This window comes from Acaromyces ingoldii, assembly GCF_003144295.1.
Source record: "Acaromyces ingoldii strain MCA 4198 unplaced genomic scaffold FA10scaffold_1, whole genome shotgun sequence".
NCBI lineage: Eukaryota > Fungi > Basidiomycota > Exobasidiomycetes > Exobasidiales > Cryptobasidiaceae > Acaromyces > Acaromyces ingoldii.
The window spans coordinates 3,425,444-3,449,002 of NW_020290247.1; the positions used below are offsets into that span (position 1 = coordinate 3,425,444).

The following is a 23,559-nucleotide window of genomic DNA, read 5'->3' on the forward strand; positions in this document are numbered from 1 at the left end:
CTTCTCCTCATCACCATAAGGAAGATAAGAGCAACGGCCGCCCCTGCAACATGAGTCGGCCAGCTTCGCCTTCGCTGCTTTACAGTCTCCGGCAGGCTCAAGCGCGGATTTTCAACACCAATCCGCCAGGTCCGCCGTCGAATCCGGCGCTCCGAACGGGGAGCAAGGTCCTCAAGAAGCGCCTCGTCGGCCCCTCCATGTTGCAGTACTACCCACCGAGCCTCAATCTCCGTTCTGTCTTGCGCATTGCACCGAATGCACTGAGACCCGAGGACGTGGATCCAGTGACACGACTAATCGATCCGCGAGAGGTGCAGAGATTAAAGGATGTAGAGAGAAAGAAGATGCTGGGAAAAGGACCGCCAAAGAAGGGTGAGTGTGTTCCTTCGGCGTGTGTGGGAAACCAAAAAGAGCTGCGGCTGACTGTTGCTTGGTACCTATGCACTCTCAGGCGAGGGCAGAAGAGCGGCCATGAAAGGCGGAAAGCGAAAGTGATGGCTATTTTCCACTCGCAAACGCAACGCAAAGCAGGAGGATTGTATTATTAGTCTTACATCGAAACTATTGTCAATCAAAGGCACCATCAGAGATCTAAAGAAGATCGGCAAAGAGCTGCCTGATATTTCTCAGGCCGAGAAGATAACCAGAGTCTGGTCCTTGGCCTGGTGTGAGGCTGACATGGGCAAAGTCGATGAGCCTGATGTCAACAGCTCGTTTTCTGGGCAAGTGCGCCGGTGCAGGAGGCAGATGGACGTCGACAATATCGTCCCGTTGACCTGCTCTTCGCCCTGGGGGAGGAGGAGAAGGCGAAGGACATGCAAGACAAGACCTGAGCGTGTCGGTGTCGCCCTCGTAGATGATCAATACACTACCGCCCCGCACTCTCCATTCAAGCTGCGAGACGAGGGTGATGACGTTGTCCAAGGCGGTGAGAATATGTTGCTCGATGACTTTTCTCGTGAGATCCGCGTCAAGCTGTGGCAGGCTCACAGGAGCTTCTTCGGCCATGATGCTTTTGACTTTGACGGCATCACCCCCCGCAGGCCTTCCCATGAAGAGCCTCAGACCAAGCGCCACCTCTTCGGGCCCCTTGATACTCTTCCCGAACTTTTTGGTCATCTGACTGAATCGGCCTAGACGTTCATCCCAACACTGCCAGCCTGTAAGTCTTAGCCCGAGCTGGCCGCTGGTAGTATGTTCGCTAGCTTCCTCCATTCTCTTGCGCTTCTCGGCACTCGCCGATTCGTCCCATAGTTGCTGCCCCAGCTTGACATCGAGTACGTTTGGCCTCTCGAAGGTCCTCGTGAGATTTTCGAGGATGACGGCCTGCTTCACTTCTCCGACCCCTTCCTCTCGAATCTCTACCGTGCCATGAAAGGTAGGGAAATAAGTTCGGACCTCGTCGAGCGATGATGAAGCGCCTGCGATTGCAGCTTGATAGAAGTCAGCTTCGGCGCGCTTGCACGTCTTGATGACAAAGGCGCCGTCGCATAGCGTCTGCACCCCTGCTTCGTGGCCCGCCACTTGGGCGGAGAGGGACTGCAGCGAGGAGTGCGAGATGATCTGCGGGTCTGTCATATTTCGTCTCTGAAGTCGGTAGTGCGAGAAAGCGGGCGCTTAGCTTCTCTACTACTACTACTACTGCTACGCTAAGTCTTGGCAGGTTCGGTAGCGAAAAAGAGAGCTTGGGGGACGCGACAAGGGTGATCTACCGACGGTCTGCGAGAGATCAAAGTGCAAAAATGATTTCGCCCGGGTTCGAACCGGGGACCTTAACCGTCTTGACACAGCTCATGGGAGCGCTTATGTTAAGATTACGCTCTAGCCAACTGAGCTACGAAACCGTGTCATGAGGATTTGTGGAACTAAGCGTAATAGGAACAAGTCAGACAGGATCCCGGTAAGAAATTCCAAGAATTGTTAGGACTCTGCGAAAGAACAGCTCAAGGTTGCACGGTAAAATTACACATTGGAATGGCAGCTATTGGAACATGACTTGAATGGCTGAAAGAAGAGGACAGTTCAGCACATGTGTCGCTGCTAAAGGTAGATCAGAGACTGGACTCACTATATGTCTTTACATCAGGGTCCCAGAATGACCAGGTTCCCGGCTCTTCCCTAGGACGACTTCCGGGTGCGGCAGAAAGAACGATACCTTCGGACTTGTCGATGGCTCTTGCTTGAAGCTTGAATGCGATGCTCGAATAGGGCTCTGCCGCCACGACGAGATACTGCCAAGCTCGGTTTTGTGGTTCGATGTGCTGTTCGAATGTACTCATGAAGCGATGCATTGGCTTGACACCCTCCTTGATCTCTGGAAGTTGAATCTGAAACAGCATACCGACTCTTCCTCCGACGTCTTCGCGCGCGCTGTTGTCTCCTGTCGGCAGGTTGATGAGTGGCTCGCGCACCTTTGTGATCTTGAAACCCGGCGAACCTATGCTGAGAAAGTGCTTCTTTTGAGATTCGGTGCCTGGGCCAGTGAGGAGGCGCTGAGCGTCGGCGAACGAGTTGCTCAGCTTTGCCTCTCGCGCGGCTCTCCGTGCTAAATTTGTCTGGTGCTTCTTTCCCTGTGTATGCGCGAGATAGGACCCTTCGTTGGTGTGCAACGTAAGGCACAGCCGACACTCGAGCGATCCGAGGTGATTGCGTAAAATGTAGGGATCCTGTAGCAGGTGTATAGAGGATTGGATGAGATGCAGGATAGAAAATCAACTTTTGCGCAATCCCACTGACCTTTGCAATGTCGATGGTCTCGAGCGCCAACTTGCGCAGCCGCTCCCTACGATCCACGTTCGCCTCGCTAGCACCAGCCACACCGGCGCCTTTGTTTCCTGCTCTGTTTTGATAATCTGTGCATCGTCTTGGTTACTTTCCTGTCCGTCATCAAAGCAAAACAAAGTCTTATAGCTCACCCATGCTGGATGCCCTCTGTATGAGCGCAGTCAGTTCGTGTCGTCGCAAGAGACAAGAGGTCCACTTCAAAATATAAGACTAAATAAAAATAAAAACAAAAGTCGCGACAGCCTGATTGTCCTCGGCCGACTTCGTCATCCAACAATCTCCCAGATCTGCTACCTCCTCTTCCCTCATCATCCATCTCGAAGTAGTAATGTCAGACACAGAATCGCCCGCGCCAGGGCAAGGGAAAGACGCTTCAGGGCTAGACGGGTCCTCCGCCTACGCGCAGCAGCCTGCAAAAGGATCGCCCAACGACTTTCTAAAGAAAGTCATCGGAAAGAACGTCATCGTTCGTCTCAATTCAGGGGTCGACTACTACGGTGAGTGTGGGCTTTGCAGTAGCGTTCCAGCGACTCTTTCAGCTGATGGGTGGCTGCTGCAATGACAAGGCGTATTGAGCTGCTTGGATGGTTTCATGAACATCGCACTGGAGGACACACACGAAGTCGTGGCGGGCGTGTCAAGGAACCGGTACGGCGATGCCTTCATCAGAGGAAACAATGGTGAGGTCCTTCCAGCTGTGCAAACATCGTCAGCCCAGAAGGTTTGGTGGGATCAATTCTGGAGCTGACGTTTTCCTATCAACAGTATTGTACATTACTGCGAGGGATTAGGAAGCATCGAAAGGGTGTTTTTGGACAGCGCTTTCTAGTTCGACTGAAGGCGCATCGTTGCCAGATCTATCTTCACATGTGTCCACATTGGACCACTGGTCCAAGCATAGCAATCAATGACCTGCCTCCCACCTCTTTTGAGCTTCGAATAAGCATGTCATCGACTTTTGAGCATGCCCGTGAAACGCGCCACGTGGCACTGAAATGGAAGCACGAAAAGTGAGTGTCCCTCTTCGTGAACTTCGACATCCAAATCGACCAGCATGGCTACGGGATCTGACGTTCGCGATATCCTGTCGCTGCCAGGCAAATCTGCTCAGGCATCCGTTTCCGGTGCAGGAGTCTCAAGCAGCGGGAGCGGAGGCGGTATTGTGTCAAAGAGGCACCATCCGTCAAAGGCGGCGAAGCCAAAGATGGACGGTATTTCCCGAGAATTGTACGCACTCCTGGGCGACAACGCACCAAGCCTGTCGATGGGCCCTGATGGGCCCTTGGGAATCGCTAGCGGCGCGCGAGGCAAATTCATGCCAAAGTTTAAGAGAAGGCCTCAGAAAGCGCAAAGATGGTAGGTTATTACTCGTGTCGTCGGCCCGCTTGGAAGCAGGGCCGAAGCTGACGACTGTCTATTCCAAGGGAATGGGAACCGTTTCAGAATCCGGCAAGGAAGGACAGCCTGGTGCTACATCACTGGGTCCAAGCTTCTGAGACGGACCGCCAAGGCGAGATAGAAGGAGAAGCGGGTCCAAGCAGGCTGCCCAAGCGAGGTGAGCCTTTGGAGATAAGACGTCGCAGTCGAATGTGCAAAGTTCACAGTCCCAGTCCTCAGAATACCAGTTTGCAGACCTCAATACCGGTTCTGGTGTCTACAGCTACTCAAATGACGAGTACCACCAGCACCTACGTGGTGCGTTTGTTTGTTCTCCAAGCCATCGTCAGACAGCATACGCTAATTCTTTTTGCATCTCAAGACGACGACTGGACGAAAGAGGAGACCGACTACCTGATCGACCTGTGCCATTCGTACGACCTTCGCTTTATCATCATTACAGATCGATATGAGTGGCCGGGAAAGGAGCGAAGCATGGAGGATCTCAAGGCTCGGTACTATGCCATCTGCCGACGCTTGATCAGGTCGCGAATTAGCACAGATGACTTCGAGACGCGCTCCGCACTTGTCCTCACCTACTCCTTCGATCGGGCGCGGGAGGTGGAACGCAAGAAGCACGTTGCAAGGCTCTACAGCCGCACGCCTGAGCAATTGGCCGAAGAAGAAGCATTATACATCGAAGCGAGACGGCTGGAGCAGAATGAGGGCAGATTCGCCGCCGAGCGAGAGGAGCTCATGCGGCTTTTAGGAGGCTGGGAGAGGGTGCCAACGATCCGAGCAGAAAATATTGCTGCAGCAGGGGCTGGATTGGGCGTCACTCTACCGGGCTCTTCGGCGGCAGTAGAGGAAGCACTCGAGGCGAAGCGCAAGAGGCACAAGACGGAGGGAATCACTACCCCTGCTGGCGCTGCGTTTGTTGATGATGAATCCATGACCGGTGGTCCATCTTCTTCAATGGCTGCGGCTTCTTCCACGACATTGGCCAAGGCAGCACTGTCCTCAAAGCAAAAGGCTGAGCTCAAGACGGCGCAATTCGACGAACAGCACATGATCTCGCGCTTCGACCCCAACACACCGCCGCCGACGGGCGCATCGACGTCGATCTCTGGACCGACCTCTGGCGTACCTACTGGGCCATCGCTGCTTTCGCAGACAAAGCTGCCTTACCCACACTTGGTGGGGGTCGCATCAAGTTATCCGCCCGTTGCGCCCAGCGTCATGAACCCGTCTTCATCGCACGGTGCTTTCCTGCGCTCCCAACGCATGCTTGTCCCACGCACGTCGATTCTGCAACGCGCCACGGATGCAATGAAGGAGCTTCAGCCTAACGTGGGTCCACGGCTCATCTTCCCAACGGTCGACAATGCCGAGAAGTGGGAGGGTCTATTAGGGGCAGTCACAGCAGGATTGGAGATGAAGAGGCAGCTCGACCGGGTGGAGAGCGAGCTTAGGATTCTCAGGATGAGGCGGCAGCAGGGTCATGGTCAGGGGCAGAGCGAAGGCTCAGTGCCGCCAGGGCAAAGCGGATCGCTCAAGACGCCCACGCCTGGACCAGAAGGTCCATCTCCCTCCCAGACTGGTGTGAGTCAGGTATCTGTTGTTGAATAAGTCCACCGTCTTTTGATATTACGCACCGTGCTCCTTGCCGCGAACATAATGGGGAAGGGATTTTGATTTTTGCAAGAAGTTCTCATTCGTCCGACGAGGAGGAAATTATCAGTACAAAGAGCGAGCGAGCGAGAGTCAGGGAGGGAGGTAGCCGAAGCGAGATTGTTTCGTGATCATCCAAAATAAGAACCATACTGATTATTGTTCTGTTGGTTGTGATTGTATGCGCCGGGGCTGAAAGCTTGTTGACCCATCATCATCATTTGCTGCTGCTGCTGTTGTTGTAGTTGCTGTTGTTGCAGTTGCTGTTGTTGCAGTTGCTGCTGCCGCACGTCTCCGAATCCGCCACTGTAGCCCGTCATGGCAGACTGCATACCAGTACCTACGCCTGTCTGCTGTTGCATCTGCACGTTCATCGGCTGCTGTTGCTGTGAAAAAGGATTATTGAGCAAGATTCCTGGGCTCGGACGCTTGGAGGTGAACGCCGTGGATCCAAGGCTTGTGCTTCTATTTTGTTGCTGCTGGATGACACCACCCATAGCAAGCCCTCCATAGGCCACTTGCTGAGGCTGATAGGAGGGTGAGGGGAACCCTGCCCCAAGATGTTGGTTCGTTGGAGGTAGGCTCTGGTTCCCATTAGCATGCGCCCATGGGTTGCCCGCGGGCGAAAATGGAGCCTGGTGCTGTTGCTGATAGGGCTGCATAGCCATGGGCGATTGCACCTGCTGACTTGCCGCTTGCATGCCTGCCCATGGATTCATCTGGAGTGGCGGTTGAGGCGTAGAATCCGGTTCCTGTTGTAGCTGGAGCAAGTCGTCAAACACAGATGATGATGGCGTCGCATTCGTTGTTTGGGATGTCTTTGAAGAAGCGACAGGGACCTGAAGGGATGACGAGGCTCGGGGCGGGATCGAGGCCGAGGCGGGACCGGGTCTTGCGACATCGCTTGCTTGGGCTGGTGTTGTGGCAGCTGAGGAAGATGCTACTCGATCCGGCAACCTCGGCGCAGGCGGCGCAGGTGATACCGAAGCGGCCCTTGCTCTCGCCTCAGCCCAAGATGCAGGTATAGGAGCAGTCTTTGATCTCGAAATCGGGTCGGAATCGCTCAACGCCTCTGGCAACCGCCTCCTCGACTCTCCGTAGGCCACGCCCGAGCTTCGTGCAGGGTTTGGAGACGGTGGAAGCCGAAGTGACGATGACGAAGCGTCTTTTTGCGGGACAGGCGGCGGTTTCTTTTCCATGAATTTTCCCTTGTACTTGTCAAAGATGAATCTTTCCAGCTCGCTTCATTGTTGATGAACACCGCCAGTCAGCTCTACAATGGATCTGCCAACTGCCTCTGGAAAAGCTTTTCTCACCTGTTACGCTCGCCCTCGTCGACATTGGCCGGCGGCCGATTTCTCCTCTCGTCGGGATTCCATTTCTCGTTTGACTTGATATTGCCCATTTCCTTCATCCTTTCGACATGCTCCCTCGTCCATGTATCCAACGTCAAGCTCTTGATCTTGCTGATATGCGTCCCCATCTTTCGATGTACGCCAGCACACTGAACACAGACGAAGATGCCCAGATTCCAGCTCGCCCATCGGGGCGCCCGACCGCGGCAATCGGCACACACATCGTTCCCCGGCTGTTTGACCAGATCCAACAGCTGGCGCTGGTACCGCTCCGACGCGGCTTTGGTGTTCATCTTCGCGTGTAGAAGGTGCCCCGCGCGCGCTCTCTCTCTCTCTCTTTCTCTTTCCCTGCTCCCCTCTTTTCGTTCTTCCTCTCCCTCTCTCCCCTACTTTGCCTCTCAGCGAGATCCGCTTGGCCTTGTCGTTGATCGTCCTTTTAGGTCGCACAGCCGATCCCTCTAGCTCTCTAGTGCGAAGTTTCCGGCGTTTGCTCTCACTGCAAAGCTTACCTGGGTCGGTGAAGAGGAGAAGTGACTTCGATAGAAGTGACTTCCCTGTGATGTAATTTAAAGTCGGAACACATGAGCCTTGGACGAACGCAGCCGACACGTGGATTTGCCCTTGGTTGTAATTTGTGCGGCTTACGCCTGCTGCTTGCCAAGAGCCGCCGGCGAGGGGGCGGCGGCTTCGGACGTCCGTCCCCTCGACAGCTCACACCGTGGTCTCTATTCACGAGATCGGATTTCAAAAAGAGACAGTGTTTTGTCTACAGCTTCTGTATCTACATGTGGTTGCCCCAATTGATGCGGACTATCTAGACGCGGTGAACAATTGCAACGGCTAGGTCGTCGTTGTGGCTGATCGAGACGAGGAACTTGGAGCTGCCCGTGCCGACGAGCTTCCTTGCTACCTCGTCAAGCAGCACGCTCGGCGCGCCATTCTCGTCAGGCCGAATCTCAATCGACTTCATCGAAGCAGCAATGCCTTGTGACTTGATGCCCATCGACTTGAAGACGGCTTCTTTGGCGCAGAAGCGGCCGCAGAACGAGGCGCGTGGGTCTGGCTGCGAGCGGCAGTAGGCCTGTTCCTCCTCGGTGAAGTTCTTGTCGACAAAGTTTTCATTTGCCGAGGGGAACGTCGAGATCTTCTCCACGTCGATGCCGAGACCAGCAATGGGCAGGTTCGCCATCATAACCTGCAGCTGCTCCTGTTGCTTAACGGCCTCTGGTGCTTTGGAGAGGGCGGGAGCTGCAGGAAGTGCCGCCTCGAACAGCGGTTCCTTGAAGACATAGGTGCCATTTTCTTCGACTGCACGGGCACGGACGTTGAGCAGGACCTTGTCTTCAAGCTCAGCAGGGTAAGGTGGCGCATCCTTGATGCGCACCAGGTCGTTTCGCGTCAAGGCCGAGTGCATCCTGGCGTATGTGCTACCCTGGCGGAGTTGACGCTTGGCCTTGTACGATTCGTAGTCGGTCTCGTTCAGACGGGCAAAGAGGTGAGACGGATGCAAAACCATGGCGATGCCGCCCACCTGCCCAAAGCCAAACGAGGTGAGGAGACCAACGTTGAGGTCGCGCGCTGGGCGCTTGATGGTCTGCGAGGCATACAACAGATAGCTGAACTCGCGTAGTTCGGGGCTGATGTCGTCAGCGTTGCGATTGCCGGGGACGGTGTGGCTCTGAATCGACTGGATCAGTCCATTGAGTGCCCAGCCAGCTGCTCCGCCCTTGGCGTGACCGCAGAGCCATTTCTGCGCAATCGTTGGGCAGGCGTTGGAGCGCGTGCGGCCAAGGTGCTCAAACATCTTGTGGTAGACGTGCGACTCGTTCTTGTCGTTTGCCTTTGTCGACGTGCCGTGCATGCTCACGACGCCAATCGAGTCGCCATCAAGACCCCACTGGTCCAGACGCGCCTTGAGCGTCGAGGCAGACGAGAGGACACCATGACCAGGAGCCGGGATTGAGCGGCCTTGCTTGTCGGTGTGCGTCGAGCTGTGGGCGATGACGGCCTGGATGGGCAGGCCGGCCTCGAGGGCGAAGCGGGCTGAGCAGACAGCCTGCACGGCTGTGCCCTGTGATTCCATGAAGCCGCCTCGAGTCGTCGTCGTCGGTCTCGACATTTCCGACGGCTCGCGTCCGGCCAGGGCCTCCTGCTCGCTCGAAATGGTGGCGCCCATGTTGGCGAATTCGAGCGCTCCTTCCTCCGAGTAATCATCCGAGCCGCCAACAAGCATGAATTTTGCCTTGCCGCCCAGGATGGCCTCCTTCGCCACGTCGAGCGACTGCAATGCAGTGGCACAGGCGCCGACAGTCGATAGAATGGGGCCCGCTGAGCTCATCAGCAGCAGGTTGCACCATCCTGCGACGGTGTTGATGAACGTCTCCTGGAGGATGTCCTTTTGCACATCGAGATTCATGCGCCGGTCCTTGAACATCTGACCCAGGGCCATCTGACCACCCATGCCGCTGCCGATCGAAACGCCGACCTCGCTGACGTGGGCGTGCTTGTAGAGTTCGTAGGGGTCGGTGATGCCCGACATGGCCAGGGCCTCGCTGACGGCGACCAAGGCCCACAGCGAGGTGCGGTCAACCTGATGCAGGTCTTCGGGGATACCAAACCGGCCAGCAAACCAGCCCGTGGGCAGCTGGCCCGCCACAGTCCTGCTGAACTTGTAGGCCATTGGCACATGGATTCTGGCGCCCTTCTTGAGCTGCACGAGGGAGCCGCCGCTGGGGCTGTCCCAGACGTCGACCTTCTCGCCGTGCTCGAGCTTGTACTTGACGCCCTCCTCGGCCGACACATCGAGGGGCTCGAGGTCGTGTTGCAGCTCCACCTCCTGAACGAGCTGCTTCTTGTTGGGGTCATAGCCGCGGAAGAGCTCCGGCTCGACGATGCGGACGCCCGAGTGGTCGAGAATGTCCTTTTCGTAGCGCTGCTTGACCTGCGAGTCAGTGACGGGCTCCTCGGTCTTGGCGTCGACCCAGCCGACATAGGGCTTGCCACTCTTGAGCTTGCCATCTACGAAGCGGATCATGCCCATCATCCAGGCCATCTCGATGCATCCTTCGATGGTAAAGGTGCCGTAGGCCTCCATCTCCCAGCGGGTCCTCGACGAGCCCCATGGCCCCACTTCGGCGAAGCCGGTGACGACAATGGTCTTGTCCAGGTCCACCTCGTCGCCGGCCAGGAGGCCGTGCCTGTTCTTGGCCAGCTTGACGGCGTCGGCATGGGGACCGAGCTGGGGAAAGTCCCAGCGGAAGTTTGCCCTGGGCTCGACCTTGACCGTCTGATGGAGGGCCTCTGCCGCGGCGCCCTTGACCACCTTGAAGTCGGCCGAATTTTCCATGGCAATGGCGCGCCGACGGGCGGACTCGTCAAAGATCTTGGCGCGGATCGTCGTCATCTTGGCAGCCAGGTCGGTGATGCGGGTGAATCCTCCCGAGAGATCGGCCACGATGGGCTCAACCTGGGCAGTGGCCGTCATGACGGGATGGAGGCAGCCAAGTAGGTTGAAGCCCATCTCGACGGTGGAAAAGGTGCGCACACCCATCTTTTCAATCTCCTCGGCCGTGGCATTGTTGCCGTCCATGAGGCCGGTGCCGCGGACCCAGCCAATGATGCAGCCAGTGATGGAAATGTATTCGGACCAGCCTTCGCTCAGCGAGCGGTTGGCCAGCGTCTCGAGGGCGACTTTGCTCTCCGAGTAGAGTCCTCCGCCGCCCATCTGCCCACGGTTCGGCGACATGGGGTTGAGGCAGACGGTGGGGCGGGTGCGGAATCCCCTCGTCTCCTTGGCCACCTTGATGTGGCCCAGCAGGCGGACCAGGTTGGTGAGCATGGCACGATGAGCGGCCTCGGACTTGTCGTTGATCGTCTCAAAGCTGCCGGCGTCTGGAATGGCGGCAAAGGGCGCGATGCTGTCCAGGTCCAGCGCAAGGTCGTCGTAGATGTAGTTGACGAGGGCCTCGGTGTCCTTCTTTGACGCCGCGTTCCAAGGCACCACGGTGAGCTGCGACGACTTTGCACCGACGGACTGGTAGATGGACTGGTAAAAGGAGACTTGGTTGCGATTGTACGAGCTCGTGGTCAGGACAACGCGAGCACCACCGGCCAAGAGCCCCTTTGCGACCTCCAGGGCGATTGATCCACGACCCGCGCCCGTGATGAGAACATTCTGGCCCTTGAACGTGACGCCGTTCTTCGAAACGTCGTCGAGGATGGAGAGATAGACGCCGGTGAGCTTCTGGCTGTTTGTAAACTCGCCGCCAACCTTGCGCTTGATCTGCAGAAAAGGCTGCCGGTCCGACTCGAGGGGCACCACTGGCTCCGACAGCATCGGTGCTCGGGCGTTGGAGCTCAGGCGGCGGGTCCGCTGGTGGCGGGGTCCACCGAGACGGCCCTGCTTGCTCGAAGCCGCGGGACCGAGACTGCGGAAAATCTCGCCGTAGATGGACTTGATGGTGCTCTTGTTGAAGCGCGAGACCGACGGCTCGTTTTTGATGAGCGTCCACAGGCGCGACATCTGCTCCTTTGCCGCGTCAATGTCGACCTGGGGCCCGACGCGGGTGCCTGCGGCCATCTCCTTGACATAGGCCTCCATCTTGCGCACGCCGACTCGCTTGACTTCGGAGTAGACGATGTTGCCCTTGGCGTCGACAGAAGTGTGGGGAGCCGTGGGCGCATAGACCTCCTTGTAGGTGGCCGGCTGCGACATGGCCTCTCTGCAATTTTCAATGAGCATCTGGCCAAACTCCTTTGCGAGCGCATAGGTGGGCCCTTCGTCGGCATCGACCATGTCGATGGTGTACTTCATGAGCTCGAGGAGCGTCTCGTCTGCGCGCGACATGAGCGTCAGCGACTTGCGCGTCACCTCTCGGTCGACGGCCGTGAGGCGACCGGCAATGATGTCGCAGTACATGTTGAGGGCATCCTGGCGGGACCAGTTCCAGTACGAGGCAAAGTTGCGAGCCTTGCGTGCATCGAAGCGGGGCATGATCATGCGCGTGTACTCCTCGGAGTGCTCGCTGTAGATTGCATCGAGCTCGCTGCGCAGGTCCTGGACCTCCTCGCGTGTAGCCTGGGCCAGACGACCAGCGGCACGTCCGTCGGTGCCAATGTAGCGTTCGAGGATCTGGATCTGGCGGCGGGCGTGCTCGTCGTGGCGCGACTGCAGCTTTTCGAGCTCTTCGCTGCTGATCGTGGCGCCGCCGCCGCCACCACCGCCACCACCACCACCACCAGCGCCGCCCCCACCACCCTGGCTGAGGGCTACGCCGGCCTGGGCACCATACGCAGTGACGACACCGTCGAGCCAGGCCTTTGCTTCGCCCTCGGACCCGAGACGCTTGGCTGGCTCCTGTGTCAATGCGACGAGGAGGACAGCCTCAGAGCGGCCGGGACCGAGTCCCCAGCTCTTTTGGAGATGGGCCTTGACGGCAGCCAGGTTGAAGCCACCGGGAAGCTTGCCTCCCACGAGGCGGGTGACGAGGCCGCTGGTGTACTTGCCCAGGGTGCCGCTGTAGCCCGAGTTGAGGGCCGAGCCGAGTTCCTCGACGGGCAGCTCCTCTGCGCGCTCGGGCATGCTGCCAAACTCGGCGAGCAAGTCGGCCTGGATTTCGTTTGCCATGACCGACTTACCGCCAGTGAGATCCTTGATCGTCTTGCTCGGCGTGATGTCTGCAATCGGCTTCTTGAGCTTCTGGGCGAGGATGCAACGGACAGTGTCGACGGCCGACAGGGGCACGTCGGGCACTTCGCTTGCCGAGCCTCCCGAAGACGGTGCCGGAGCGGGTGCTTGCTGCGCTGGCGGTGCTGCTGGTGCTGGCGCTGCAGCAGGTGCCTCGGCTGGCTGAGAAGAGGGACCAGCCGAAGCCGAGTCATCGAGCTCGTCGTCCATGTCGGCAAAGGAGTAGTACAGCGGCTCCTGGTCCTTGGAGTGGCACAGCATGACTCTGCGTTTGCCCTGCGCTTGGTCCTTTCCTGCATAGCGGATCTTGTGGGTGCGCGAGGCCATGCCGACGAGCGTGGGGCTCGGTCCAAACTCGACTAGGCGTTCAAATGCATAGGGCTCCTCGAAGAAGACGTCCTGGGTCTCGATCCAGCGCACTGTTGTGGTTACCAAAGGGTCAGTGTGAATGACAGACACAAGAGCACGTCTGAAGAGTAATAACAACATACCGCAGCTGGCAAATTGAAAGGCAAGGAGCTCGATGAGGAGCGCCCGGCAGAGCTCCTGCTCCCGTTCGCTCGTAGCCCAGCCATCCTTTTCCCAGTTCTTGAGAATCTTGGCCAGTCGGGTGCTGCCTCCGCGCGTAGCCTCATAGACGAGCTCGGTGTATTCCCTCGTGAGCTCAAAGGGCCTGGCGACGAGATTGGGAATGTATTTGCCCACGAGCGTGCGAGGCTTGATGGCGCCCACACGCTTCGAGAGGTAGGAGCGGAACTCAGAGACACCACCCCGGAGGACAGAGGAGTGGAAGGGCACGTCGATTCCAGGCAGGGGAATCGTCGCCTTTCCGCGCTTGGGCTCAATGCGACCCTTCTTGGCCTCTTCGGTGGCCGTCGTGTGCGCCTCGGTCACAATGGCCTCGAGCGCCTCGCGCAGCTTGGCCGGGTCGGCCCTTTGCAGGACAGACATGAGGAAAGCAGTGGAGGTGGGTGAGGAGGTGGGTGGGGAGGGAGGTGGATGATGTGGGTGTTGAAATTCGCTGGTCAAGGAGCAAGGACGACCAGAAGACGACGGATGGCCAACGTCGAGCTCGATGAAGAAAAGGCAAGACTCGATCAAGCCCACCTCCCTCCACTGCTGCAACACGCTCTAATATTAACATTTGTTTCTCAGCCCCAGCAGGCAGTCAGATTGGGCAGGAAAGCTCTCCCAGCATTCTTTCCCCATCCTCCTGACACTACACACACACACACCGCGAGACTGCTACTGCTGAGTAAAGGCGCGGGACAGCAGCCACCGAAGACTGGCTGGCCCCAAGGCTAGGCTTTGCTCCATCCCAAAGGCGGAGGGAGGTGCCTGCACAGACCAAGTTTTGGAAATTTTTCCCTTTCTTTTTGGGGGGCCGCCTCAAAAAAGCTTTGGGACTGGCTCACGCGTCGTTTGTTTTGGGCTCCGGATTATTTCCGTGCCGGAGGGAGGCATGGAGTGTGGTACGGTGCTGTATAGTAGTAGTAGTACAACGAGGTCCAATGACTAGTACATTTGTTGTCCAGATGCGTACAGGGCCAAGCGAATTCATCAAATCTGGCTGGGGAAGCGGCCAGTCCCGTGGACGACGTTGGTGAGCGTTTTGATTGAGCCACCCCCCCTCCAATCCAACACGGACGGACGGACGGACGGAGCGTGGACACACGCACCCATGCACCGGCCAGTCAAATTTTAGAGTGTAAAATTGCTGCTGCCCGCCTTCTTCCCCTCCCTCTTCTCACCTTCCATCTCGGTTTCATTCCCATCTCTGTTCGTCAGCACTACGTACATCAACCTCTCAGCACTGACGACCACCATCACGCACCTCACGATCTCTCGCCGGGCTTGGAGCTAAGGCACGGGCCAAGCTTTCTTCAGCACCAATTGCCCCTTACCCCCCCCCCCCCACCTACACCATGTCTCTGACCTCTGCCAAGGGCTCGTCCGACGACAGCTACGTCGACGTTATCTCGTCGCCCACGGGTGACAGCCCCAATGGCGCCGACGCGCGGCGTCCGATTCAGCTCAGCACGGCCTCGACCCAGGTGCGCATCCCCGTGCCCGTCTCGCCTTACGAGGCCTGGATTGCCGCTGTGGTGCTGCGCGACGAGTTTCACCGCAGCCTGGCCAGCCTGCAGTCGACAGAGGAGAGGGATGCGCTCGCCGTCAAGGACGAGGAGGCAACCGAAGAGGCAGACGAAGAGCAAGACGAGACAGAGTCGAGGGCGAAGGAGCAAGCAGCGGCCAAGCGAAAGGAAAAGGCCCAAGAGGCCCGAATCATCTTGACGGGCAAGTTTCTTGGCTTCCTCGCCGGCAAGCTCAACGCGTCGTCTTCAACAAGGGGCACATACGAGGCAAAGGTGCTCCAATGCACCTGGCTCTACTTTCAGAAGCAGTTCCTCGGCGACACTGTCGACATCCACAAGCTGGCCGCTACCCTCGACGTCGATGTTCGCTCTTCGCTTCTCAGATCCTACTACGAGGCCCTCGTTCTTGTCGAGGCCGACATCAAGACGCCCAAACTGCTTCGCCTGGCACAAGACGGTGGCGCCGAGATTTTCGCCCTTTTTGGCGGCCAAGGCACCAACGAGGTGAGTTTTAGCTTATTTTATTTTATTTTATTTTTCTTTTGCCCCTCTGGTCGCGCGCAGCGACCGGCCGGCTGGCTGGTCAGCCACGCACACACAACCGAATCAAAGAGGCTATCTATCATTTTAGCTGCTTGGGAACCTCGTTCAGATCTCGATTTCGGAAAATTTAGAGCTCACACGTTTATCTTCGCAGGTCTACTTCAACGAGCTGCAAGCGCTCTACGACACATATCGACCCCTGGTCGAGTCGGCACTCGCAGCGGCCACACAGCAGTTGGAGTCGCTGGCCGAGGAGGCAGCGCTACAGGGCTTCAGCAGCTACTATCTCCATGGCCTCGATGTTCTGGGCTGGCTCTCAGGTCGCCAGGCCAGACCCTCGGCGAGCTACCTGGGCAGCATCCCGCTGAGCCTGCCCCTCATTGGCCTTACCCAGCTCATTCAATATCTCGTCGCATGCCGCGTCAGCGGGGTCACACCTGCGCAGTTTCGCGACCGCATCAAGGGCGCCACTGGTCACAGCCAAGGCATCATTTCCGCAGTCGTCTTGGCAACTTCCGACTCTTACGACAGCTTCCAGGCGAATATGGTCAAGGCGCTCGCCCTGCTCTTCCACATCGGCAAGCGTGGCCAGGAGGGCTTCCCAGAGCTGACCATTGAGCCCGCACTGATCAAGGACGCCATCGAGGGGGGCGAGGGTGAGCCGACGCCGATGCTTTCCGTCACGGGCCTTACCCAACCGGCACTGGAAAAGTTCATCAAGAGTAACAACGCTCACCTGGCCGAGGGCCACAAGGTCGGAATTTCGCTCTTCAACGGGCCTCGCAACTTCATCGTCACCGGTCCGCCCCGTTCCCTCTTTGGTCTGGTGGGCAGCCTCCGCGCAAAGCGTGCCGAGACGGGTGCCGATCAGACGAGGGTACCCTTCTCCAAGCGCAAGCCCGTGTTCAACATGCGTTTCCTTCCCGTCGGCGTTCCCTATCACTCCAGCTACCTCGTTGGCGCAACGGACAAGGTCTGCGACCTCGACTACAAAGGTGCCGAGGTATGGCAGCCGTCGGAGCTCAAGACGGTGGTGCGAAACACCTTTGACGGCTCGGATCTCAGCAAATTCGATGGCAGCCTCGTGAGGAGCATCTGTGACCAAATCTTTGTACAGCCCATCTACTGGTCGCAGGCGACCGATGTACCCGCGACGACGACGACGTGCGTCGACTTTGGAACGGGCGGCCTCTCGGGTATCGGCAGCCTCACAGCCCGTAACCTCGAGGGAAGGGGCGTTCGGACCGTCATTGTGAGCGGCTTCCACCCCAACAGCGCCGAGCTGTACGACGTCGTCGATATTCGGAGGGAAAAGCGCTGGGTCGACAGCTACACGCCCAAGCTCGTCAAGACCAAGTCAGGCGAGATCCGCATCGACACGCCCATGTCGAGGATGCTGGGCAAACCACCGATCTGCGTCGCCGGTATGACTCCGAGCACCGTCCAGGCCGGCATCAATGCCGCCGTGGCCAATGCCGGATACCACATTGAGCTGGCGGGTGGCGGTCAGATTCGTTCCAACATGCTCCGCAAGCGAGTCGAAGAAATCCAACGGCTTACCGAGCCAGGCCAGCCCCTGACGCTCAATTGCCTCTATATCAACCAGCGCCAGTGGGCCTGGCAATACCCGCAGTGGCTCGAGATGCGCCGCGAGGGCCTGCCCCTCAATGGTTTCACCGTCGCAGCCGGCGTGCCTTCGACCGAAGCGGCCAAGACGATGCTCGACGGGCTCAAGCAAGCCGGCATCGAACACGTTACCTTCAAGCCCGGCAGCGTCGAGGGCATCCGTCAGGTGTGCAGCATTGCGGCTGCCAACCCGACGATGAACATCCTCTGCCAAGTCACTGGCGGCCGAGCCGGAGGGCACCACAGCGCCGAAGACTTCCACCAGCTCGTCCTCCCGACATACAGCTTGATTCGCAAATACAGCAACCTCGCCCTCGTCGCTGGCTCGGGCTTCGGCTCGGACGAAGACTTCTGGCCTTACTTTACCGGAGACTGGTCGCTCGACTTTGGAGCTCAGCCTATGCCCTTCGATGGCGTCCTCTTCGCCAGTAGGGTCATGACAGCCAAGGAGGCCCACACCAGCGACTCGATCAAGCAGCTCATCGTAGATGCGCCCGGTGTCGACGACAAGGACTGGGAAGGCACATACGAAAAGGAGACGGGTGGCATCATCACTGTCACTTCGGAGCTGGGAGAGCCCATCCACAAAATTGCCACGCGCGGCATCAAGCTCTGGAAAGAGCTTGACCGGGACCTGTTCTCTCTCGACAAGAAGAAGCGGGAGGCATACATGGCTGAAAAGAAGAGCTACCTCATCGACCGTCTCAACAAGGATTTCCAGAAGCCGTGGTTCCCCCAGCGGAACGATGGCTCTGCGGCCCAAGATGTAGCCGAAATGACATACGAGGAAGTCTCAAGGCGACTGCTTCGCCTGCTCTTTGTCGCTCACCAGACAAGATGGATCGACGTGTCGCTGCGCAACCTCGTCGGAGACTGGCTGCGACGCTGCGAAGAGCGCTTCGCCGGCATCGAGACCAACGGCGACAAGGTCTCGCTGCTCCAGAACTACTCTGTCCTCGACAAGGAGCCGGTCGCGTTCCTGGACAAATTCTTTGAAGAGTACAAGGATGCAAAGACGCTCTGGCTCGCCGCCGAGGACGTCAGCTACTTCATTACTCTGTGCGCCCGGCCTGGTCAGAAGCCTGTTCCCTTTATTCCAGTTCTGGACGAAAATTTCCCAACGTACTTCAAGAAAGACTCGCTCTGGTTCTCCGAGGACATCGACGCCGTCTTTGACCAGGACCCGCAGCGAGTGTGCATCCTGCAGGGACCCATGGCTGCACGCCACTCAAAAATTGTCAACGAGCCGGTCAAGGACATTCTCGGCAACACCGAGCAGGGCCTCATCAGGCGTCTCCTCGATCGGTACTACGGCGGCGACTCCTCCAAGGTGCCCACAGTCGAATACCTCAGCAAGGCCGCTCCTGCCCTTGATTCTGCCTCTGTCCTCGCTCATCACGGCATTGGCGCCTCAAGTACGCCGAATGGTTCGCGCATTCTAAGAATTGCCAAGAATGTGCCCGCAACGGAGGAATGGCTCGAGGTCGTTGCTGGTCCGAGGCCAAGCTGGCTTCGTGCTCTCTTGCGCTCCGTTTCCATTGTCCAAGGCAGCTCGTACGCGGACAATCCGATTTCGCGCATGCTCGCTCCAAGGCGCGACCAGTCGATCGAGATCTCGTACGCGGCCAATGGTGAGCCGACCGGCCTCATTGTCCGAGGTGCAGCGCGCTCGTTTGGACATCACGATGCCCAATTCAGGGCCATTGAGATCCTCAAGCGCCAAGACTCGAACCTCATCGACGTCATCATGAACGAAGAGCGACTCGGGGAAGCGGTCCCCCTGCACCTCCAGTTCCGCTACCGGCCCGACCAGCCCTTTGCGCTCATTCACGAAGTCATGGAAGGCAGGAACGACCGTATCAAGTCCTTTTACTGGCGCCTTTGGTTCCACGCCGATATGCCGTCGAAGAAAGAGCTTTCGATGCGCCGCGAGCACGTCAGCCCAGTGGCTAAGCTCGACTCGGACGCCATCATCCGCTTCTGCCAAATTGTCGAGAACCGTAGCGAAGCGTTCCACTTGGGTGGACAAGCGCCGATGGATTTTGCCATCGTCGCTGGCTGGCAGGGGATCATGCAGGCTCTCATTGGGAGCACCGATGCAGACCTGCTGAGTCTTGTGCATCTTAGCAACAGCTTCAAACTCGTCGACGGAGCCAGGCCACTGCGCGCTGGTGATGTCTGCAGCGCCAAGGCCAGTGTGCAGAGCATCAAGATCACCGACACGGGCAAATCGGTCGCCGTACGCGGGACAGTACTACGGGAGGAAGAGGGCGAGATGAAGCCAGTCATCGATGTCGTCTCGAGCTTTTTCTTCCGTGGCCGCTTCAACGATTTCGAGGGTTGCTTTGAGCGTGTCTCGAACGAATACCAAGTCCTGATTAAATCGGCACCCGATGTCGCTGTCCTCCTGGCCAAGGACTGGTTCACCTGGACCGGCAGCGAGCCCCTTTCGCCCAACACGACCCTCGAATTCCACGTCAAGAGCGATGTCCGCTTCAAAGACAGCAGCACCTTTTCGAGTGTCGACGTCGAGGGGAACGCCTATACGCGCGACTTCAAGGACGATTTGATCCCAGTCGGGCTCGTCGAGTACAGCGCTGACTCCGTCTCGCACGGCAATCCCGTCATCGAGTACATCAAGCGCATTGGTGGCTCGTCGACTGCGCCTGTCCCGCTCGAGAATGGCTATTCGCTGGTCAAGTCGGCCAAGTTCAAGGCACCTGCTACCAATGAGCCCTACTCCAAGGTCTCTGGTGACTATAACCCAATTCACGTCAACCCGTACTTCTCGCAATTTGCCTCGTTGCCCAGCACAATCACCCACGGTCTCTTTTCGTCGGCCGCCACGAGGCGCTTCGTCGAGGACATTGCCGCAGAGGGTCATCCGGAGCGATGCCTGTCGTTTGAGGCGAACTTTACCGGCATGGTCAATCCCGGGGACGAACTCGAGGTGCGCCTGCGTCACATTGCCATGAGCAACGGCAAGAAAGTCGTCAAGGTTGAGACATTCAACCAGCTTGGTGAGAAGGTCCTCGATGGATCGGCCGAGGTTGCCCAGCCCCCGACGGTGTACGTCTTCACCGGTCAGGGAAGTCAGACGCAGGGTATGGGCATGGACCTGTACCAGACAAGCGAGACTGCCCGCGCGCTGTGGGACGAGGCCGATGCGCACATGCGCGAGACGATGGGTTTCAGCATCCTCGAGATCGTTCAAAAGAATCCGACGGCCAAGACGGTGCATTTCGGCGGTGTGCGAGGTCTGGCGATTCGAGACCGGTACATGGCGATGACGTACGAATCCACCGATCCAACTACGGGCAAGACAACAACGATGCCACTTTTCCCCGAGATCACGTCGGCAAGCCAGTCGTACACTTTCAGCCATCCTCAAGGCTTGCTCAACGCCACGCACTTCACACAACCCGCCCTGGTTTTGACAGAATTGTCGGCATTTAGGGACATGCAGCGCCGCGGCCTCATCGTCGACGGCGCACCCTTCTGCGGTCACTCTCTGGGCGAATACAGCAGTATTGCAGGAGCTGGCGCAGCATTGGACATCAAGGACCTGTGTGATATCGTATTCCTGCGAGGTCTCACGATGCAGCGTGCCGTTCAACGCGACGAACAAGGTCGGTCCGACTACGGAATGGTCGCGTGCAACGCTGCGCGTGTTGGCCTCTCCGACCAGGCACTGACCGAAGTGATTCTCGAGATTGCCAAGAGGCCAAATTGCTTCCTCGAGCCGATCAACTTCAACGTCGCCATGGTTCAGACTGTCGTGGCCGGCAACTTGCTTGCGCTCAGGACGCTGCAACTTACCCTTGACAAGATTGCAGAGTTCGCATAAAGAGCTTTTTTTTCTTCGTTTTCCTTTTCGCTCTCTTCCCTCCTACCTTGTAGATAGCTTGTGACATTCCTCTGTTCGTACCCCAGTCATTGTTGTTCTTTTCCGTTCCTCTCCGCTTATAGACACTAGAGCTCGAATTGGGAGCGTCATTCTCATTCCTTTGGAAGTACAAGTACAGTACTCCAACGAATCAATCAGCTCCTTAGAAAATTGTTCATGGGACCCTTCCCTGGTTGACAAAGAGTGGAGTCTCAACCTCCTTGGCGGACGAGTACTTGATCAGCCAACCGAGCACCTCTTCGTGCCATTTGAGGCTGTTCTTGGGCATGCGGACCCAGTGATTTTCATCTGGGAAATAGACGAGCCTTGCGTCCACGCCTCTGCGCTTGAGCGCATTGAAAGCCGAAATCCCCTCGGTCTCAGGCAGCCTGAAATCCTGCCCGCCGGCAACGATGAGCTGGGGCGTGTGCCATTGCGAAACGAATCGTTCCGGGCTGAATCGCTGGTAACCGTGATCATTCTCCCAGGGTACCCCACCGAATTCATGCTCGGGGAAGTAGAGCTCATCGGTCGAGTACCTTTGCGTGCCTTCCTCAGTCAGACACGACCATTCTCCTTTGCAATGGTTGACAAGACTCACCAGGTGGACAAGGTGGAAAAGACGCCATCATGGCATACAAGGCCCTTGAAGAGTCCGTCTTCGTTGTGCCCATTGATCCAGTTGATCATGTAGCCGCCGTACGAGGCTCCGGCGGCGACGACTCTGTCCGAATCGAGGGTCTCGCTGAAGCGCTTTAGGATGTGCTTGGTTCCCAGTCGGATGTCTTCAAAAGGAGTCGAGCCCCAGTGGTTGAGGATCTCCTCCTGGTAAGCTTGCCCGAAGCCTGTGCTCCCCGCCGGATCAAGTGTAATGACAAAAAAGCCCTGAGCAGCAAATACCAGAGGATTCCAGCGCGTGCTCCAGCTATTGGCCCAGCTCCCTTCTGGCCCTCCATGGATCAAGACAGCCAAGGGGTAGGCCTTCTTGACGTCGTACCCGGGCGGCTTGATGATCCAGCCGTGTGCATCACGTCCTCGGCTACCGGGGTAGCTAAATTGCTCTGGCTCCGGCCCGAGGTCCAGCTTGGAAAGCCCTCCCTCTTCGGCAAAGTCCGTCAGCTTGATTGCTTCGCCATGTTGAGCGCCCAAGCTGTTCTCGAACTGATCATTGCCGTTTCGGAGTAGCCAAGCCTCTGAAGGCCCCCGGATCGAAGAGGCCGTCACGAGGAGCGAGCCATCGGCGAGGGCTTCAAACGAAGCGGCGCCTCCCTTTTTGGTGACAAAGTCCGGCCTGATGTTCTGCTGACCGAGGTCGAGACGGTAGATGACATCCTGCTCCTTATTTTCGACGATGCCCAGCAGTGACTTTCCGTCGGGGGAGAAAGAGACGGTGGTTGGCGAGAGGTCCCAAAAGGGCTTCTTTGATAAGTCCTGCCCCTCCAAATGGAGCGTCTTGTCTGCCTCGTATATGGCGATCTTTCGCCGGTCGGACTCGAAGCCGTCAATGTCCATCTGCAGCCAGACGATCTTCTGGCCGTCTTGAGAAAAACGAGGTGAGGAGGTTGCGCCGTGTTTGCCATGCGTGAGCTCCGTGGGTGCGGCAGTTCCATCCAAGGGTGCAAGATAGATGTTCTGTTTCGTGTGCCACGCAGCATGCACGCTCGGGTCCCTTGCGGTCCAGACGGCGTGGGTGCCGTTGACGTCGTAGTCGCCCTCATCTCCAAACGGTGGCACAGGCGACTCGAGCGCAGTGCCTTTGAGCAGGTTGCGAATCTCGCCCTTGAAGCTCCACCCATCGGCTGCCGGGTCCAGGTCGACAGCGAAGAGCTGAGAGCGCTTGCCAGGGTACAGCCAGGTGTCCCAGTGCCGGATCATGACATCGTCAAAGACCTTGACTCGCTTCCATTGGGCCACAGCCTGAGAGTCGTCGTGCTCTTTGACCTTGTATAGGTCACCATCACCATACACCTGGGCCGAGAAGACGAGGGTGAGACGGTCTTCGTGCCGCGCCACTTGGATCGTGTCAATCGGTGCCGGAAAGGTAGCTCCTTCGACGGGCTCTTTGCCGCCGTCATCCTGTGCGAGATCGTGCACGACAAGTCGGTTGTCAGAGGATCGAACAAAGGCAACATGGGTGTCGGAGAGCCAGAATGCATCAGAAGCGTTCCGTGTGACGATGACCCGTTCCTTGCCGGGGTCTTTGAGGTCGAGGTGGTACAAGACGCTGTCGAAACTGTCCCCTTCGAACGAGTAGGTCCGAGCGCCAATAATGGCGGCGTCGCCCGAAGGGTTCGCTCTTGCGATCCCGGGGCGAGGGGCAGCGATGAGGCGCTTGGGGGTGAGGATCTCGTCCGAGTCAAAAAGCGGTGCTACGCCCGTCGCCGAGGCCAGCGAGGCCAGCGAGGCCAGCGAGGCCAGCGAGGCCAACAGCAAGGAAAGGAGGGCGGCCTTCATTGTGTAGTGCCTGTTACTTGTCGCAGTGGGCAAACAACGAGCAGCAGGTGGTGCCAGCCAGGGGTGGGGGGTTGAATTAGC

The 23,559-nt window shown here is 57.9% G+C and overlaps 9 protein-coding genes and 1 non-coding gene across 10 annotated transcripts; 4 read left to right on the forward strand and 6 right to left on the reverse strand.

The window, feature by feature from the left end:
* Nucleotides 1–50: 50 nt before the first annotated feature.
* FA10DRAFT_283581 (hypothetical protein) lies at nucleotides 51–495 on the forward strand (the record flags this gene model as incomplete). The annotated part of the gene is made up of 2 exons (XM_025523850.1): nucleotides 51–372; nucleotides 452–495. 2 exons carry the CDS (start codon nucleotides 51–53, stop codon nucleotides 493–495), a joined length of 366 nt encoding a protein of 121 aa, XP_025381167.1.
* FA10DRAFT_264566 (SAICAR synthase-like protein) lies at nucleotides 251–1,839 on the reverse strand. Its single transcript, XM_025520700.1, has 2 exons — nucleotides 452–1,839; nucleotides 251–372 (listed from the first exon to the last, which is right to left on the reverse strand). The coding sequence occupies exon 1, from the start codon at nucleotides 1,576–1,578 to the stop codon at nucleotides 592–594; it is 987 nt and encodes a 328-aa protein (XP_025381168.1). The 5' UTR covers nucleotides 1,579–1,839; the 3' UTR covers nucleotides 251–372; nucleotides 452–591.
* Nucleotides 1,744–1,844, reverse strand: FA10DRAFT_t8. The gene has a single exon. It is a non-coding gene; the product is annotated as a tRNA-Val (tRNA).
* Nucleotides 1,845–1,910: 66 nt separating this feature from the next.
* FA10DRAFT_237699 (hypothetical protein) lies at nucleotides 1,911–2,962 on the reverse strand. Its single transcript, XM_025519115.1, has 4 exons — nucleotides 2,916–2,962; nucleotides 2,737–2,852; nucleotides 2,069–2,666; nucleotides 1,911–2,004 (listed from the first exon to the last, which is right to left on the reverse strand). Exons 1-4 carry the CDS (start codon nucleotides 2,917–2,919, stop codon nucleotides 1,982–1,984), a joined length of 741 nt encoding a protein of 246 aa, XP_025381169.1. The 5' UTR covers nucleotides 2,920–2,962; the 3' UTR covers nucleotides 1,911–1,981.
* A 35-nt stretch (nucleotides 2,963–2,997) lies between these two features.
* Nucleotides 2,998–3,738, forward strand: FA10DRAFT_37566 (LSM-domain-containing protein). Its single transcript, XM_025525456.1, has 3 exons — nucleotides 2,998–3,281; nucleotides 3,351–3,464; nucleotides 3,550–3,738. Exons 1-3 carry the CDS (start codon nucleotides 3,113–3,115, stop codon nucleotides 3,573–3,575), a joined length of 309 nt encoding a protein of 102 aa, XP_025381170.1. The 5' UTR covers nucleotides 2,998–3,112; the 3' UTR covers nucleotides 3,576–3,738.
* An 85-nt stretch (nucleotides 3,739–3,823) lies between these two features.
* On the forward strand, nucleotides 3,824–5,987 carry FA10DRAFT_299300 (hypothetical protein). The gene is made up of 4 exons (XM_025524707.1): nucleotides 3,824–4,140; nucleotides 4,209–4,339; nucleotides 4,402–4,479; nucleotides 4,544–5,987. The coding sequence occupies exons 1-4, from the start codon at nucleotides 3,839–3,841 to the stop codon at nucleotides 5,788–5,790; spliced, it is 1,758 nt and encodes a 585-aa protein (XP_025381171.1). The 5' UTR covers nucleotides 3,824–3,838; the 3' UTR covers nucleotides 5,791–5,987.
* FA10DRAFT_237708 (ArfGap-domain-containing protein) lies at nucleotides 5,862–7,744 on the reverse strand. Its single transcript, XM_025519116.1, has 2 exons — nucleotides 7,149–7,744; nucleotides 5,862–7,074 (listed from the first exon to the last, which is right to left on the reverse strand). Exons 1-2 carry the CDS (start codon nucleotides 7,478–7,480, stop codon nucleotides 5,964–5,966), a joined length of 1,443 nt encoding a protein of 480 aa, XP_025381172.1. The 5' UTR covers nucleotides 7,481–7,744; the 3' UTR covers nucleotides 5,862–5,963.
* A 179-nt stretch (nucleotides 7,745–7,923) lies between these two features.
* On the reverse strand, nucleotides 7,924–14,206 carry FA10DRAFT_264571 (alpha subunit of fatty acid synthase). The gene is made up of 2 exons (XM_025520701.1): nucleotides 13,365–14,206; nucleotides 7,924–13,292 (listed from the first exon to the last, which is right to left on the reverse strand). The coding sequence occupies exons 1-2, from the start codon at nucleotides 13,822–13,824 to the stop codon at nucleotides 8,002–8,004; spliced, it is 5,751 nt and encodes a 1,916-aa protein (XP_025381173.1). The 5' UTR covers nucleotides 13,825–14,206; the 3' UTR covers nucleotides 7,924–8,001.
* A 568-nt stretch (nucleotides 14,207–14,774) lies between these two features.
* FA10DRAFT_299303 (hypothetical protein) lies at nucleotides 14,775–21,201 on the forward strand. Its single transcript, XM_025524708.1, has 2 exons — nucleotides 14,775–15,473; nucleotides 15,667–21,201. Exons 1-2 carry the CDS (start codon nucleotides 14,799–14,801, stop codon nucleotides 20,983–20,985), a joined length of 5,994 nt encoding a protein of 1,997 aa, XP_025381174.1. The 5' UTR covers nucleotides 14,775–14,798; the 3' UTR covers nucleotides 20,986–21,201.
* On the reverse strand, nucleotides 21,062–23,519 carry FA10DRAFT_264573 (alpha/beta-hydrolase). Its single transcript, XM_025520702.1, has 2 exons — nucleotides 21,626–23,519; nucleotides 21,062–21,563 (listed from the first exon to the last, which is right to left on the reverse strand). The coding sequence occupies exons 1-2, from the start codon at nucleotides 23,476–23,478 to the stop codon at nucleotides 21,200–21,202; spliced, it is 2,217 nt and encodes a 738-aa protein (XP_025381175.1). The 5' UTR covers nucleotides 23,479–23,519; the 3' UTR covers nucleotides 21,062–21,199.
* Nucleotides 23,520–23,559: the final 40 nt, after the last annotated feature.